We start from the raw sequence: 18,806 nt of genomic DNA on the forward strand, positions 1-18,806 counted from the left end.
GCATACAAAATTTTCCCCACATTGCCATGTATAATGATTGTATCCCTTTAAGAATATGGTAGAAACACTTCATCATTGTGTTATTTAATGTCCTCACAGCAACAATTAGGATGAGATAGAGATCCTAATATTGGGTTTTGTTGAGCTGGAAAGTAAAATGTTCACCATGTGAGACTGCAGAAATGTTACTTGGCAGTAAATTGCTAAATGGAACATCTATAGTATGACAAGTTGCATGTGTCCCCCGAGATAGTGGGATTCAGCCAGAAGGCTGACTTTTAAAAATATTTTCCTATGCATGAAAAAGGATACTATGCACAGTGCAGGATGAAAAATTTTGCATACTAAAGCTGATCAATGAGACCACAGTATCTGCCAATTATGAAGACAGAATTAATTACAGAAATAAATTAAATACATATACAGGACATATGAATGTGTGTGTGTATATATATATATATGTATGTACATTTAACAGAAATGTAGTGCACTTGGCAGATGCACGCAGTGTGCTAGAACTTTGCCAAGTATGAAAGGGTGATGGGTGAGGGTCAGGCAATGTAGGGTGTGTTTGTGAATATTCATGGTGCTGTGGTATTTTGTGCAAAAGGCAGTAAGCATTTTTTGCACTTCTGCCTAAGAGACCTGGCAGAAAGCCCGGTGCAATGTCTGCCCAAAACAGTTGACAGAGAGCATTTAATTACAGAATTATAGTAAACTATGAGAGATGGCGAAAAGAGTGTGGCCAAGGCATCTGCTGATGAACACCATCATTTAATTATCAAAGTTAATAATTTCAATGGCAGCATTGACATGACATGCAATGTTATGCAAAAAGAAAATACAGAGATCAACCAGCTTACCTGGCTTGTCATACATATTGATTCATTCTGGGTCCTGGATGAGCTGCAAAAATCAAACCAGGTACTGGTACTAGTAAAATATTGTAACAGATAACCAGCATTATATAAATATTGTATAAGTAGTAATCTAATAATATATTATATTAATAATATAATAATATATAAGTAGACCCAGGGTCTGAAATTAACTTTTGGTCTACCAGCCAGTTGGATTTTTACACCTATGACCTTACACCAATTTACACCTATTGTTGATTAAGCTGCATTACAGGATCCTGCAAAATATACATCTATATGGTTGCAACATTGCATGTTATTAGGTAAAACAACTAGTCTGTAGTAATGTTAAAGCTGAATGAACAGACAGCATGTTCAACAACATTTGTGCTGTTACGTACCTTATCAAATGTCTCTTTCACATAGAATCACTCAAGGGAGTAGTAAGACAATAACATGATTGTCCTCCAGTTTTCTTAACCTTGTTGGTTTGTGTTGCAGGAGTGTTTGTACTATGATAATGCTGCCCTGTTTTAGAATTACCAATTAGATATGTTGTTCTGTGTTCTGTCCTCGTGCAGAGGGTGAAGTTTAAATTAGAAAATGTTTTGGCCAGGTAATTGTCATCAGTGCTTTTCAGAATAACACTAATTAAATGCACATTGAAAGCAAGGAGACCAGTTTCTGATAAAGACCACTTGTGTCAATTCACACAAGAGGATTGTCACAAGGCTGTTGTCAGCAGGTATGGGATCCATTGACTGTATTGTAAAAAACTATATCAATCTTTTTCTGTCAATTCAGGGATAAATCTTAATTTTGAATGCAGCAACAATATTGAAAAAATACAAGTACATGCTGATTAAATTGCTTAAATGATAACTGTGCCTTGGCCCCACTAGTGCTTGTGAACCCAGTCTATAAAAGACGGAGAGACATGGATGGATGAAGACATACATCATTCCAACAAACATTCTATCATTCAAAGTCTGTGCACTCATTTAGTACTGCACATCCACAATGTCAACTCAGACATAACCATGCACATCAAGTAATCTTTTAAGTGAACCCACACACAATACACACATAAACAAGCACACACATATACAGCTGCACACAACAAAGACAATGCATTTAACTAAGACTCAAGCCATGGATAAATTGAAGCAATCCACCTGATTTCAAATTGTAGTAGTTCTTGCTCTACAACAGTATAACACTGATGGGGAGGTATTTTATCAATACTGCAGAAAGTGATACAAAGATATACAATGCAAGTGTAGTGCATCTTTGCCACTGAGGATTTTAGATCCTTTCTTCAGATAACACTTGTATATTTGTCAATGCAGAGTCTAAATGGCCAATTTGTTTTGCCAATATATAGTAGTCTACATGTAAAAGGAGATAAATGATTTTCATCAAAATAACAAATATTGAATTGCCTCATTTTTAATAATTTGTTTAGTTGAAAAGCTTGTGAATGTGTTCACTTTTTATCTTTCTGGCATGCTGTGCAGTGATGGTATGGGAAAAAGACTAGGCGAATATTTAGGGTAGGATACAAATTAACAGGATTCATAGTGTCCACCTGCCTCATAGTGCCCCAGCATGTCTTTGAGGTTTCTAGTCCTGGAATGAATAAACAGCAGTAAGTTATGAATACAACTTTTCCTATTACATGTCAGCCAAGCCATGTTAGTGTTTCTTGTTGACATCCTTGAAACCCTTAGTAGTGTGACTAAAGGTAGTACGACAGACTGCTGGTCAATCCTTCCTATTTTTACAAACTGCTTTGTGTTTGTCAGAGGCTTTAGATCTCTTTGGATACTGTGATGGCTTTTAGCACCCTTTATGGGCTTTGGTTCTTCTAAGCACAGACACAATGTTTTGGAGCAAACGTTTCTCTAATCAGATCATCTGCATTAATGTTTGTCATGATCAGACACCTGAAATAGACTGATTTTTTTAGTCAGTAGAAACACTTGGAAAAATGGGTCAGCTATTAAAATTAAAGTTTAGATGAACTTAAAGTTAAAAGTAAATTAATTTAAAAATTAAGGTTAGGAAATACCCCCTTGTTAAATTGGTAAAAAAAAAACCCTATGTGGCTTTGCAGAGGATGGATTATCTGTGCCTTTTATTAGTGTAAAAGGTATTACACCACTTACACCAGTATTACACTCTTGGAGAGCCTGATCTGCTCTGACTTACGAAGCTATTGTGCAGCAGCTGACCCAGTTTGACTTAATGAATCAGAGTGGGGACACCTGTAGGTTTAGATATAATTTGAAATATTATTAAAAAAATGTTCAGGTATGGTGGCTGAAAAAATAGGGGCAGAAATAAGTACCCTTCATTCTCTTCCTTTTGTGTTGCTCAATACATTGCCTTGGAGCCAGTTAATATTACTGACGATGTCCTCAAAATTCAGCCATGCTGAAATAAAACTTTTCAAGAGAAATGCCATCAGGACCTTTTCTTTCTTTTCCTCTTTTCCTTTTGGGGGTGGAAAGAAAAAAAATAAGCAGTGGGGGCATAAAATAAAGCTCTTCATCAGTTTGTTCCAAAAGACAGACCTCCTTTGGCTTTCTCTTGCCTTTGTGCTGCTGAATAAAACATAGCTGGTGCACACTCCATTTATCCTACTTAGGTTGTCCTCAAAATCAAGGCATGTTGAAATGACAAAACATAATTTCATCCTCCCATTCTCTTTTACTCTTTTTTCATTTCCATTTAATTTCATGTTCTTTCCTTACAGCTTTTTGCCCCATGTGAAATGCTATTTTACAGTTGTGGACCAGTGGTGTTTTATCAGTTTCTGTACCATCAATCAAATAAATGCTTTGGAAGGCAAATTTTTAAATTTGCATTTCTCATCTCACGAATCTCACAAAATGTGGAGGTGTCTCCCAAAAAACAAGAGGAAGCTTGTCCTAGACAAGCAAAAATAAAATATATGATAATTAAATAATAAATTAACAAAAACTGTTAGGGATTGCAGGGAAAGGACTCAGGCGCAGACAGAAACATGCAGTGCAAGGAGATCCTTTAATTACAGGTCCAAATGCACAGGGAAAAATCATAGGGAACAGGTGCGCATGATGGGCCTCAGGTGGTGGCTGTGGTAGCAGGGCAGCTAGGCGGGACAGGAGGTGGGGTGATGGGTGCAAACAAACAAAAGCATGTGCACGGAAAAAACAAACAAAAGACACACCCACGCTGACAGACAGGGAGAGACAAGCAGCTCAGGCTGGAGTGCTGACACAGACAGTCTGCACTGCACTGTTTTAATAGAATTACACAAGAAAGCAGTTCATTCACTCAGGAAAAAGAGTTTTTCTCTGTTGTAAAACTTCTGTTGACTATAGATCTTTGTGAAGGAATGAAAGAATCATGGCTGGATCCAGGCCATTGCGCAACGACATTTGTAAGTGACATAGTGGAGTCGCAAATAATTTGGTCATTGATTGAATGAAAGTGTTTTCGATTTACAAAAACAACTTCATCCTCACTTGGCGCCTGTATTGCAATGTGAGTGTAGTCGATTGCACCGATTACATTAGGAAAACCAGACATCGCTGCAAATTGCATTTTGATATTGGCCTGTTCCTCCACAGTGTAAGGAAACTTTATATACCTTGGAGTCATTCGGGTGATCCCTTCCCATACTATGGGCATGATACAGCTCAGAGAGGATTATGATATTCCCGACCTGTCTGCAAGATCTACTTGGAATGTCCCGGTGGTGAGAAAACCCAAGGTAGTTAGAACTTGGAGATGAACCGGTATTGCATGGGTTCTCCGCGTTTCTCTGAGGAAAAGAGGCTCCAGTTCCTCACAGAGGCTGAGGAGAATGGCCCTTGGCAATCTAAAGCGACTTATTAGCCATGCATCATCATTGGCGAAGAAGTCTGCCTGGTCCCTGAACACACATTCATGCCTGATTAGGTTACTCTCTATATCCTCTAAAAGTGCTAGCACAGCCATACTGTGAATGCTTTAAGCTTATACATTGTAAATGAGCCTGTTATACAATAGTACTCATTAGAAATGTTTAATTACACATGGTGATCTGTGACGTTTTATTTTTTGACTACGGTGCCCAATTACAATGTTAATAGAATAATGCCAAACTGACAATCACATAATGTCTGACATTGTTCACAGTTTATGGTTAAACCAGTATTTTGCATGGACCAATGCATGCACAATAACACTCATCAATGATTGACACAGGACCCATTTACTTGCATCACCGTTAGTTCCTCTTGGTGTCGCCAATCTGCAAATTACAAGTTTTATGTGTACGCTACCTCAAGACCATGCTCACAGGTACGCATGTTTTCCCGGGAAGTATCTTTTCATAAATACCATTAAAAGAATTAGTGTAGAAAAGTGCTCAGCACGATTTTAGTGCGTACGCACCATTGATACATGTGGCACTTTGTTCATTTTTTGTTTTCATCACACAAAAGGTATCACCTAACTAAGGAATAACCCACAACAAGATATGCAGCTGTATTAAAATAAGGCATGATGGGGTGGTGACAAAGAGCTATTAAAAATCTCAAAGTTTAATACAAGACATTGTTTAATACAACAAGACATGCTGTAGTTAGTTATTCTGCTTATACCATATTGCCTATCATTAGAATAAAAATACACAAGTTAACTGAAGAGATTTATGTTTTTCTGGAAAAAAGACACATTTATTGGTTTACACATCTGAGGGATTAGCTAGTTCCAATTTGAAACACTGACTCTTTACACTTACATGTATTTGTTGAAATTTGACTGGACATTCCTGATTATCATGAAATTTGAAACTAGACTATCAAAAATTGGAACAGAGTTCAATAAGATGAACTGCCTCTTTATTCATTTTCTGTGCATTTTATGGTCAGCTACATAGCTACTCGTCCTGACCAATTAGCTAGAGTAGGTAGTTGGTGGTTCAGACCAATTGTCGGTGGTTGACACAAGCTAAGTGCTTTACCACACTTATTGTGAAATAGTTCTCTTGCACTATTTTATTATGTATTTGTCTCCCTTGTCACCTGCAAGCATTTAACATTTCTTCTTTGAACTTATAATTGAATCTTCAGGATTGACACATGACTAGGAAGCGAGGATAGGATTTACCCTTGAATTCACCTTGCCTACTTGCTCTGAAAATACAACTAGCAGATGCCTTGCAAATAAAATAGGTTGTCATTGTAATATCATTACAAATTATTAATAGTAATCCTTTTCCAACTGTATTTGTTAGCTAGGTAGCTAGCTACTCAGGTCAGAGGACTGATTCTGTTGTGTCACCAACAAACTAGCTATGTGGCTATGTGTGTATTCAATAGAATAATACAGTCATGGATGACAGTGATGGACAGTGCCCAAAACACAACACAAGCTCATCTCACAGTTTGAGACCAAACTTCTTATCCTGATGTCACACCTACTGACATCTTATGTTGATACTGCTGCCGTACATTTACATACTGACGTTTCAGTAGAATTTCTTGTAAATATGGACAAAATGTCACATCTGTTGACCCTTGCCTCCCTTAGAATTCAAAGGAAACACTAAAATTTAATTATATTGTTGTAAAATGATATTCTTCTCACCACCAGTGCATCAATACTACTTTTAATAAGTTTTAGGTTTTAACAGAACAAAGAAAATGTCTCACTTTTAACACCAGTTTGCAAATGAACACCACATATGACAGTAGAATGTTTGCATATTAACGGATGATATTTAACATAAATTTTGAATCCCATCACCCCCACACCAAAGGCCATATCCATAACAGCTCTGCAATATGAATAAAAGAGGCATTTGGCTATGTCTAAATTTTAACCATATGTTATGTTTAAAAACCCTTCAAAAAAGTTCTCCTAAGAATTATGTGTTTGGAGTTTACATTTCAAGCCTCAGATTCATTCCTCCCAGGAGGCTTATGCTTTAGAAAAACCCCTTTGAAAAAGAGGTTTTTTGAAAATATTATGCCAGATTTATGTAAACGCCAAAGCATTGCTTTGAATAGTGCTTATTCAGTTTGTGTGAGATGATGTGTTCCAAACTGGATTTGAAACTTGGTCTCATTTTGGTAACAATACTTTTAATGACAGACCTAGTTTTTGTGCATATCAGTAACTTGTTGTTTTGTTGAAAATGTGTTTTGTTTAGATTTCATTGCTTTTCTTTCCGAATGGTACAGGTAAGGATGATATTAAGTATGCATGTTAATGTATGAATTAATGCAAAAAATGGACAGACAGATTTCATAAAGATGCAAAATTGTTGCTAGCCATATTAGCCTATATACATGGAACAAAGACGTGAGCACGCAGATATAGAGCACTTATGGTGCCAGCCTTTGTTAATACCAAAACAGTGCAGAGAAGCTTATGAGTACATGCTAGGAGCCAGGACTGGTGGGAGCACAACGTCCTCAATACATTTAATGACAAGCATTTGCTGGCCAATTTTTGTGCTAGGTATTTCGTTTCCTCAGTGCCACAGGGATGCGTGTCCTCCATTTTAATGCACTAGCTAAATATGGTGCTTATTGTATGTGGTGCTCGTAAACAAGAGAGATTCTCAAAGGTGCAGGCTTGTAGGGTGACACAGTTTTGTGTTCAAAGCACTTTTACACGTCCTCAGCACGGCCACAATGCATCCCCGCCTACTTCAGGAGGTGTTTCAACAAATCCAATCACAATTTTGAGTGTTTACACCTGCCCATCAACATCCGATCTTGCCAAACATCCAGTCAGGGGCTTGTTTAACAGGTGTAAATGGGGTGTAAATGAGAGAGGTTCTATAGATTACACCACCATCCTTTAAATTAGAGGGACTTAAAATGGTCCCTCAGTAGCAATGGTGTATGCAGACACAAATATTCGTTTAAAAACCCAAAGTCTTATTGATTTTTTTTTCTGGTAATCCTAGGCAAGAATAGAATTACTTCTACACTACATATGTGAAAATATGCACAGCGCACAATAGGAGGGGTGTTAAAGCATAGCTAGTCAACATTGTAAATCCCTACATACTGTTAACTCCTGTGCCTACATTAACCCTCAGTTCAGTCCTGCCAGCCTACCATAAAGAGAAGATTATGATACAATGATAACAATAAAAATATAGTTCTAAGTGGAGGCAAATTTAATTACTCAGATAGTTAAGCACAGTAAGAAGGAACAGTCATTAAAATCTCAAATGAGGACACCACTATAACATGATCATGCAAAGCTTTATTTATTTGTAATTCCTTTGCAAGAAGGATGTGCATTCTAGGAAACGTGTGAATTAGGACACACTCATCAATTTGGATTTAAAATGTCACATGAATTAACAGATGTAGCAGTTTGCTTACATGGATTAAGTTCCCTAAAAAAATGCAGGTTTAAATTATTACTTCACTGCATGACAGATGGTACCAGATGGACTGAAATGTAGCAGCATCTTCTAACTCAAACTTGCTTGCACATCAAAAAAATACCTCCATGACAGTCGGCTGTAGCATCATTTGTGGGGGTTTGGTGGTGGAGCTACACATTAGCCAAACTCAGCCAATCAGTCTCCTTTAGAGAAATACAGTTCTGACTGCGTGTAACTCTGTTCATCTGGAGGAAAGGAGAGAGAGACAGTAAATTAATGCAATACAGTGCAATGCTGACAGACAAAATGTGCTTGCAATCATGTAAAAAAAAAAAAAATGCTGAACACGCACACACACATTACAGATGCACGCGGCCATTTCCACAGCAGCCCAGCACACTCAACTTAACCCACATATTTAATACCTTATCTCTGTAGCCAGGCTTTTGGGCATGCTTTACAACTAATGAGCAGGTGTGGTACTTTCTCAGCATTTATCAGAAAAAAGGGCTCCTCAGCCCAGAGCTTAACCTTGGAATACATTTCCCATGTGGCTACTGATAACACTGGCAGCGATTCAGAGCAATTAAGGAGGTATACATTCTAGTAGAAAAACTGGCTAAAATGGAGTTTGGGGTTAAATATCACAAAAAGGAGAGCTTCACCATGTCCTCCATCCATGATAAATCATTAATGCTACTGAATGATAAATGTTGCCTGCTTTGCTTAAATTAATTTATGTTGCCAACACACAAATAATTCTGAGTAGTTTGAACATTTACTCACACATGGTGTCCCTCCAAATCTAAGATGTGAGATGTATACAATTCCTGATGTGACAAGCAAGTGCAGAGGGATCTACCTGTGAGGAATGCTTCATTTCACATTCATAGCAGCAAAGGAGCTGTCTAAGTTGTAGGAATAAGGTGGTCTCAGCAGATGATTGGTGGGGTAAATTAAGAATGCAATTAAAGGTGTGATAGATATTAATGTTCCATAAAACCAGGCAGTTGTATGAATTAGTGAGATACGCCAACTATTAGGGCTGACCTGAACCATTCTGAGGTCTGCTTATTCTCGTGGTTTCTGAATGCACTTAGCATGACTTCAACATTGTGCACACAACAAAATTTTGTTTACATATACAACAGTGTAAATAATCCACACATTTAATCACAAATAATGCTTTTGAATTCAGTCCCATCATAAGAATGTGTCATGCCAATGGGCATTTTGAAAACATTAATTGTATTTAAAACATTGTAATATAAGTAATTAATACACACCACATACAGTATATGTATACCACACACTTACTTTGTTCAGAATGGTTCCTGATTGATGCATACACAACACAGGTGTTTTTATTTAAATCCTGTCATGCTCTATTTTGTTTTTGTTTGAAACAATATATAACCCATTGTTTAAAACCATTGAGTCAAACATGTTATCTTCCAGGAATGAATGTGCTGAGACTTCACAATGCACATATTTATAATCTCAAAGAATCTGAAATGTAAATAGAAATTGAATATCATTAGTACATTTCTAACTCAGAGGTCAGAATGTCCTTACAGGGGATTGTTGGGATGTTTATTCATCACAAATAACATGAATGAGTATGAATTTAGGTTGTAGGAAATATCATTTGAGACTTCCTCTTTGTCATAGTTTGAGACAATCCTGATATTAAGCATGGAAGTGAGTGAATTTGTTTGAGAGACACTGAGTCTAAATAGAAATTTCAGTTGGATATTTCTCAAGAAAAATACTTAAGAAGTATGAGAAACTGTCCCATGCGTGTTTCCTTATGGTGATTTCTTTTTGTCAAGAGTTGAAAGAGAAAACAGAGAGATCATATGCTCTGGGTAAACACATTTTTAAATGTGTGTTTAAACAATTATGAAAAACAACTAAATGTAGATTTCCTCTAAAATGATGCAGATATTTTGCAATTATGAGTAAAAGCGCAAATATCTCCCGCTGAGGTGTTGCTAGCTGGTGACACAAGTGTTCAACGTAGGGACAAAATGTCAGGAGTGATATTACAATATAGTTAAAAATATTTGTCAATAATGGTGAAGAAACACTAAGATATTTTTGTGGTTTCCCACCCTGATTTTTTTTTTCCAGAAAACAAGAGTCCATTAAACCAGGATTGTTGATTTAGCTTTTACCAAGATCATTTTGTGTGACAGATGAGGCAGTTGAAATGAAATATATTTAGAGTCGCTGACAATGAAATGGGGATCTTCCATTCAGTGATTACTTTTACCCATAAAACAATCCTTAAATTGATTCTCTTTTTATGTCCCATGTTGTTATTGGGAATGTTCTTTTCTGTTCTTGCTATATACTGTATATATGCAATATTGAAAAAATGCTCTTTTATTTAAAATGCTGAATGATAGAAGAGTGTCAGCTGGCCTTTTTTAGATTGTTTTCTAAAAATATGAAGGATCTACTTGCTTTTCATGATAGCCCTGCAATGTAAATTTATCACAGTTGTTAAATGTACAGTTGTACTGATTGTGAAACTGACAGAGAATTGGTTGTGCGGCCTATGAATTGAAAGGGATGTCTCTGAATACCTGTGTTTACAGCTGTATATATGATAAATAAAATACATGGGCCATTGGATGACAATGCTATTCTAGATGGCAACCTTTTAACTCTTAATTTAATTAGCTGTCATTGCTTTTCCCAACATTTTTTTCTGTGCTATGTTTATGTGGTAGGTAATAGGTGAATATTGGGTGTATGCGGTCAGCCCAGTCTTCCAGTTTCAGTTAGCTTTGATTGTTTGCACTTTAAGTTGAAACATATCAACTGTTACAAGATCTAAAGAAAAGGGGCTGGGTTGGGGGTTTTGTTAATGCTCAAGATGGAGGAAAGCTGATGAGAAAATGTTGGGGAAAAAGCAAGACTACTTAACCCTGGCACTGGTGACCGCAGAGTCTGCAGGCTTTTATTGTAGCCAGGCACTTAATGACCTGCTTCTTTAGCCATTATCTTGATAAAACCAATTTAAATTGAAAGGTGGAAGCTGGAAAACCTGCTATATACTGAAATGTAAGTGGACCAAGAACACTTTACAAACGGTGAGGTTACACTCTACAGTTGATTAGTTAAAATCTGTACTGTGTTCTGTGTCAGACATGTGGACCTTTGAGTACAGCAGACCACATTTTTTGTAATCAGGACTTAAATCCTACAAGGTTGTATCAAACAATGAATGTTTTATGAAATTATGTGAAAAGTGTGCTTAAACAAAGATGATGCATGTGAAATGAACTATGAATATTCTATACCATGCTGATGGAAATGACCTTTAGGATGTACCACTGTCTTTTGTTCCCAGTTTACTTTGGCTGAAGGATGACAGAGCAAACCCAGGTGCCCTCTTCCCATTATTGTCAGATCCAGGAGGCACACACTTCTAACAGAGGCAGAAAGCATCAGTGAAATAAGACATCAAATGCATCAGATAACACACCTGTATCTTTTTCCTTTCCAGATTTCTGGCCAACACATCATTTGATGGTCTGAGCGGCTATATCCAGTTACAGGAGGAGTCTGTAATCACCTCAGAGAGCCACTACTTCATCTGGAACCTGCAGCATGACCCCATAGGGAACCCTATGTGGACGCGTTTGGGCAGGTGGAAGCAAGGCAGAGTGGTGATGGACTACGGGGTGTGGCCGAATAAGAGACAGCACCATCAGGGCGGTGACTGGAGGCAGTCCTCTCGCCTGCACCTACGAGTGGTCACCCTGGTGGAGCACCCCTTTGTCTTCACCCGGGAGGTGGATGAGGAGGGCCTGTGCCCGGCAGGACAGCTATGTTTGGACCCGCTCACCAATGACACCGCCGTGCTGGAGAAGCTCTTCTTCAGCCTCCGGGAGCTCAATGACACCGTTCCTATCGAGCTCAAGAAGTGCTGCTATGGCTACTGCATTGATCTTCTGGAGAAGCTGGCCGAGGACATGGGCTTTGACTTTGACCTCTACATAGTTGGCGACGGTAAGTATGGTGCCTACAAGAACGGCCGCTGGACAGGGTTGGTGGGAGACCTCTTGAGCGGGGCGGCCCACATGGCCGTCACCTCTTTCAGCATCAACTCTGCCCGCAGCCAGGTGATTGACTTTACCAGCCCGTTCTTCTCCACCAGCCTGGGCATACTGGTCAGGACCAGAGACACAGCGGCACCCATCGGGGCCTTCATGTGGCCCTTGCACTGGAGCATGTGGCTTGGGATATTTGTGTCTTTGCACGTCACCGCCATGTTCCTCACTCTTTACGAATGGAAGAGCCCTTTTGGAATGACCCCGAAAGGCAGGAACAGAAAGAAGGTCTTCTCTTTCTCGTCGGCCCTTAATGTCTGTTATGCCATCTTGTTTGGGAGGACAGCCGCCATAAAGCCACCAAAGTGTTGGACAGGCAGATTCCTCATGAACCTTTGGGCCATATTTTGCTTGTTTTGTCTATCCACATACACAGCTAATTTGGCTGCTGTGATGGTTGGGGAAAAAACGTATGAACAACTCTCAGGAATACATGATCCCAAGGTAGGAAGATCTCATGTACATTCCACCAAATTCACAATTCTGGGATAAAATATTATGTGTTATCAATTATAAGGCTTTTAATGTGGAGGCAACTCATTTTGTGCAAGATATGTGGAACACATTTAAATATATGTTTGCTTTTTTTTCAAGCTCCATCATCCATCCCAGGGTTTCCGGTTTGGAACTGTTCGGGAGAGCAGCGCAGAGGATTACGTGAAGAAAAGCTTCCCAGAGATGCATGAGTACATGAGACGCTACAATGTGCCAACAACACCTGATGGCATAGGTCATCTGAAGTGAGTTATAACTCAAAATATGTATTATATAACTCTAAATCATTTGAAAACATGAAGAGCCTTTATGTTTTGGAACAATACAGAAAATATTATTTGAGGTTTAGTGCCCCCTTTTCACATCTAGCTGAGAGCTTTACGCCATCAGTATACACATACTGTTTTAACTCATACTTCATAACTCCACCCCTCCCCCACCAGCTGCAGCAACTTACCGCACACCATTGTAATCACACATGCTTGAGCACATGAAAATATGAAAAAAAATAAAGAAAAAACATGTGCTATGTGGTGTGTAAGGTTCCAGAACATTGATGAAAAAAATGCTTCTGTAAGTGCTCTGGTATTTGCTGGAAATGTGTGATAATCATGGTGAATGAATGGGACTCCTTTATTAAAAGGAATCATGTATCTTTTCATTTTCTTATATAACCTCTTTGTTTGTAAGTACCAATATGCACAGATACCCAGTTAACTTAAAATTGACTATAGAAGTAATTCGTTGCTAACTGGACATGGCGCAGTTCAAGTATACACCAGAGTTGGCAGGAGTTTAAGAAACAGTTTTGGGGGAAAAATCATAAACATCCAGCAACATCGGAGGTCATAAACCTGTAGCAGTACCTTGAAGTTATGCCTTCTATTATCTCATGTCAGATAACTTAAGCTCACTTTTGTTATCCTGGTCAGACACAAAAAACATCTTATATCATTTTGTTTTTCCAATAGTAGCATAAGCTTCCCTCAAGTGCATTAATATTCACCAGTGGCTTTCTAGCCATTTCATTATCTCATATGGCATTATAGCATAGCAGATTGAGGGGGCCTCCGGTGAAGGGGGGGTGTGAGGGCAGTTTTGAACACAATAAAAATGCACTGGAGGAGGAGGTAGGCTGGGACATAAATCATGAAGCTGTATGAACCAGCACTTAAAATCAGCAAGCAGGCAAATGGCACTGGCAACAGAATTGCCCCAGACACCATAAAATCAGCAATTAATTGGTCTTTTATGTGTTTTCTGTGGGTTATATACTTCATCATGAACTTGCATTGTTTAATTCCACAGTCCTTTGAGAAAACTTAACGGTCTGTTAACTCATCTGTAACTTATGACTTAGTGTGTGCTTTATGTCTGCTTTAATTTGTACTTCATGGTTGCTAATGATAGGTAGTATATATCCATCTGTGCTTGTGCTGACAGACGTACTTAGAAGACGTGATTTTTAAGGATAAACAACACGCATAATGCTTATGTATTTTTCCCCTCCCAGCTAAGTGTGCTGTTGCAGCTGTTCTACAGCCCTGCTCAGAAAAAAAAAGAATTTAAAAGGAAATGTGCATTTTTGTTTTAACAGTGTAGTTAAAGTATAAGTAGTATAATATATAGTTTACTATATAATATAGTATAATATCTGCATGTAAATATATTCATTCATATCTGATTATTATTGTTTTTTTTAATAAACCCATATCAGCTGTTGGCCTGCTAGTGGTCTACAGACCACACCTTGAGAACCACTGATCTAGGAGATTCTTTTATAATTTTTAATAATTTTCTGACTTCTCAAATGTTTATTAGGACTCCAGTTTTGCCCTGAGTTGTTACAGTAGATAATTGTGAAGTATGTTTTGATCAAGATGAATGGGCTCAAAGGATCTGTAATGTCTTCATCATGTTAAATAACACCTTCAATGTCATTGTAGGGATGATCCCCAGAAACTCGATGCCTTCATTATGGACAAAGCGCTCTTAGACTATGAAGTTTCCATAGATGCTGACTGCAAGACTCTCACAGTGGGGAAACCATTTGCAATTGAAGGTCAGTACATGGATGCTTTTTGTTAAGCACACAATAATCTTTTGTCATCTTGAGATCTGATGGTTCTAGACACCAATAAAAAACTAAAATTAAAACAGGATGAAAAAGTTTCCTAAAATAAGAAAGTGTTTTCACGTTTATGCTAGCATCAAAGGAAGACAGAGCTCAACAGCAATGCCTCAAAGTTAGAAATGTAACTGCTTTGACAGTGGGTGTATGAAAGATTGAGGTAATGTAAGACCGGTTTTATTCATTGGTTTTTGTGCCCTTTAGTGTACTCGGGATGGCATGTTTTATAAATGGACTGCCTGCTCAATTCATTTCAATCACTCCACTTAAATGATCATCTTTGCTCACAGGCTATGGCATCGGCCTTCCGCAGAACTCCCCACTTACCTCAAATATTTCTGAGTTGGTCAGTCAGTACAAGTCGGACGGATTCATGGACATGCTGCATGACAAGTGGTACAAAGTGGTACCATGCGGGAAAAGAAGTTTCGCTGTGACAGAGGTAAAACAATATAACAAAAAATATATAATAATATAAAAAATGAGAGTGCCATAAACTTTCTAATAATGTATTCATTACGTTGTCTATTCTGACATGATTCCTTAATGTACATGATACCCTCAAATAAATGTAGTATAAATGTTTTTGATCCCACTGTGTCCAAGAGAATATCTGCCAATTAATGTTTTTCACTGCATGAAAATTCTTCAAGGCAGCCATACATATTTCAATAAACCTAGTCTTCAATGACCTAGACATGACTCCAAGTGTATAAAAACATAGGTGTAGCATTGAAAAATTGAACTGAACTGGAATTACAAACAGAAATTGAATTTCTCAGGTTTTGACCTGCTGTCAGCGTACTTTATAGGTGTTAAGGACATTCAACACTAATAAAATATGTCTTTTGGCTACTGGCTACATTACAGAGGTGTTTGTGTCAGCATAAATGTGCTAATCATTGTGTCTTGAATTCTCCAGACATTGCAGATGGGAATCAAACACTTCTCAGGGTTATTTGTCATGCTGTGTGTAGGGGTTGCTTTGTCCCTTCTGACCACATTAGCTGAGCACATTGTCTACCGGCTGGTGATTCCCAGAATTAAAAAAAAGCCACACTTCAAGTACTGGCTTCACACAAGTCAGGTATGGTCCATATTTCTAAACATGTATTACTTTCGTATTCAACTCAACAACATTAGTAATTGATGTATTACATTCATGAGTGTGATTATTCTTAATAGGATGACAGCAAACTTCTGACATATGCAGACATATGTGCCACTTATTAAGCAAAATATAATTAGTAAATTCTAAAATGTATGTAAGTAATTAACACCATTTTGCTGCATTGGTTACATGCTATTTACCTGGTATTTACCAGGAAAGTATATGGTAACATCTGAACTGACTCATAAATATTTAAGGAACTTTAACTCTAACTCTAAAACTATGATGATGGATTATTAATGATTACTAGTAACAGCAATGCAGTTACTAGTGTGTTTACTAGGAAACTATTTGGTAACAATTGGTATTTGTCTCAAATCAAATTCTGATGTGATTGCTTACAGTAATTGCTTACAGTTTTCACAAAATATCTTGTAGTTATCACAACCAAATGTTGCTAATGCCATATTATCAGGTAATTATGAGTGATTGCAAAACTAAAATATATTTATGGTAACATACACATTTCCAAAAGATACATTTTACTATTTAATAACATCATAGCATTTTCCACACAATTACTGTTTATGTATGTTGGCAATTATGAAATATGTTCACAGGAACTGGACTGTAAAGTAAAGTAAGTCTTTAGCCTAGTTATTATCCAATATGTCAATGTTATTCACGATTCAAATTGTTAAATTGCATTTTCCTAGTGAATACTATGTACATAGTGTACCGTAAAATAAAGTGCTACCAACAATTCTATACACATTGAATTCATGAGTGTGGACATGGTATATATTGTACAAAATTGTGACATAATTTTTTGATTTCAGTGGCATTTAAAAAATTGTTCTGTTTCACAGAGATTACATCGGGCACTTAACTCATCCTTCAGTGAAGAAAAACTACAGACAGTGGCCAAAACAGAGAAAAGGTACTCTATGATTTTTGATCCAGCAACACTGTGTACATGTGCAGTTTTAATAGATGTTGTGAAATGATTTGCACAGCGAGATAGACAGTTAATATTATGTCTGTGTTTAATCTCTCTTTTTTTTTGGATCCACTACCATAACTTTGAAATTCTGAAAGTATGTTTTTGGGAAATCGCTTGGGTCAAATGATAGAATCGATATGACTAATGGTAACTGGAAGACATTTTACACACAAAGACACACACACTCACACCCACACACACGTTAATTTCATAATTTAACGTGACATAATTTCTGTACAAAGCAATTTACAAGCAGTACACATTTTAATGTATGTAATGTCATTTTATTATTTGCTGAGTGAAAGATGCAAGTCACTTAAAAAATCTGTGAAAAAGACTGACAGGAACAACACTGGTGCTGTCATATTTTTCCCTGGAATCCAGAGAACAGGGCTGTGGTGTAATTGGAAACACATGTTAAACAGTAAATTTATATATTTATATTTAAACACAGTTTTCAACATTCCCTGGGTGCATCACAGAAAATAAAATACCTCCATGGAAATGATTTATGCACCAGCAGATTTATCAGAAGTCACAATGTTTATAGTGGCTATAAAATAATTTAAAAATATGCTAAAGAAATCACAACATGTTTAGGTTTAAATTTATCCAGAAAGGTTAGAAATCCAGAAAATTTGCCGAAGCAAAACTAGACAGATATATTATTAACACAGAGTCATCTTCTGGTCTATTTTCCAACTAAAGGTGCAATGTTGGAAAAAACAAACAAGTGCCATGGAACACCTCCGACAACTCAAACTGCAGCAGACAAAACCTTCCAGTTCCAGAGGGCCAGAATGACCTGGACTTCACGCAATGCAAAAACCTCCTCATACCTCCTCAGGTTAAAAGGGTGCTCCCCCTACAGGCCACCTCCAACGGCAAGACAGACTTACTTAGCTTGGCTCCGAATCCTATTGTGGAAGAGCTCACGGATCTGGAGACTCAAATACAGGTCATTAAGCAGGAGCTGCAGCTGGCCATGAAGAAGAAAAAACAACTGGAGCAGTACCAGCAAACCAACAAGAAAACATAATCCCAGAATAATGCATGTGGTTAAATTTTAATTGTAGGAGCAAATCGTATGAAACTTTGAATTCGGAGTGCCGGGCTTCATGGTGGATTTAAAAAAAGCTTTAAGAAGTATCTGCTATGGGACCTGATGACATTGAGAAAATTTTACAACACAGTTTAGGCACACCTTTTTAAAACATGCAGATATTTTGAAAATGTGACTTGTAAAGGAACTTGTAAAAGATTTGGTTAATTCATGGAAATATGAATGCTATGTGGATTGGATGGATTCCATTAAAAGGGATATCTGAAGTGTTTGGATGGGATTGGGCCTCTAATTGGAGACAGAGCGATTGTACAACAGAGGATTTTTTTGGTCAACACAGGAGGCCAGCATTTAAGATGTCAAACTTTGATGTACAGTCTTTGTAGTGGATATGCCACTGTTATTGTAATGATAAAAAGTGCTAAATCATTTTTACAATGTAAGACTCCAGGTGCCACTGTCCCATGTGGTATTGTGAATGAGAGTTTTGATGTTTTGTGCAATGGGAGTGAATTGGTACCCAGCATCTGCATTTGGATATATGAAATCAGGCCTGCTTCATATAATGTGCACTTAATATGTCTTAATGCATCACTGTAGTAGAGAGTACTAAGGGAAGGCAGTAGTTATGAGGT

At 37.6% G+C, this 18,806-nt stretch overlaps 1 protein-coding gene across 1 annotated transcript in view; it reads left to right on the forward strand.

Annotated features, from left to right (window-relative positions):
* Positions 1-18,214, forward strand: part of grin3a (glutamate receptor, ionotropic, N-methyl-D-aspartate 3A) — a 31,252-nt gene extending 13,038 nt beyond the window's left edge. Inside the window, exons 3-9 of the mRNA XM_036528721.1 lie at positions 11,762-12,812; positions 12,963-13,108; positions 14,810-14,925; positions 15,285-15,436; positions 15,917-16,081; positions 16,975-17,045; positions 17,817-18,214. Of these exons, the coding sequence (XP_036384614.1) occupies positions 11,762-12,812; positions 12,963-13,108; positions 14,810-14,925; positions 15,285-15,436; positions 15,917-16,081; positions 16,975-17,045; positions 17,817-18,147 (2,032 nt within the window). The 3' untranslated portion in view covers positions 18,148-18,214. The remainder of the gene's footprint in view (positions 1-11,761; positions 12,813-12,962; positions 13,109-14,809; positions 14,926-15,284; positions 15,437-15,916; positions 16,082-16,974; positions 17,046-17,816) is intronic.
* The last annotated feature ends 592 nt before the right edge of the window (positions 18,215-18,806 follow it).

The sequence above is a fragment of the Megalops cyprinoides genome, chromosome 5 (genome assembly GCF_013368585.1).
Source record: "Megalops cyprinoides isolate fMegCyp1 chromosome 5, fMegCyp1.pri, whole genome shotgun sequence".
NCBI lineage: Eukaryota > Metazoa > Chordata > Actinopteri > Elopiformes > Megalopidae > Megalops > Megalops cyprinoides.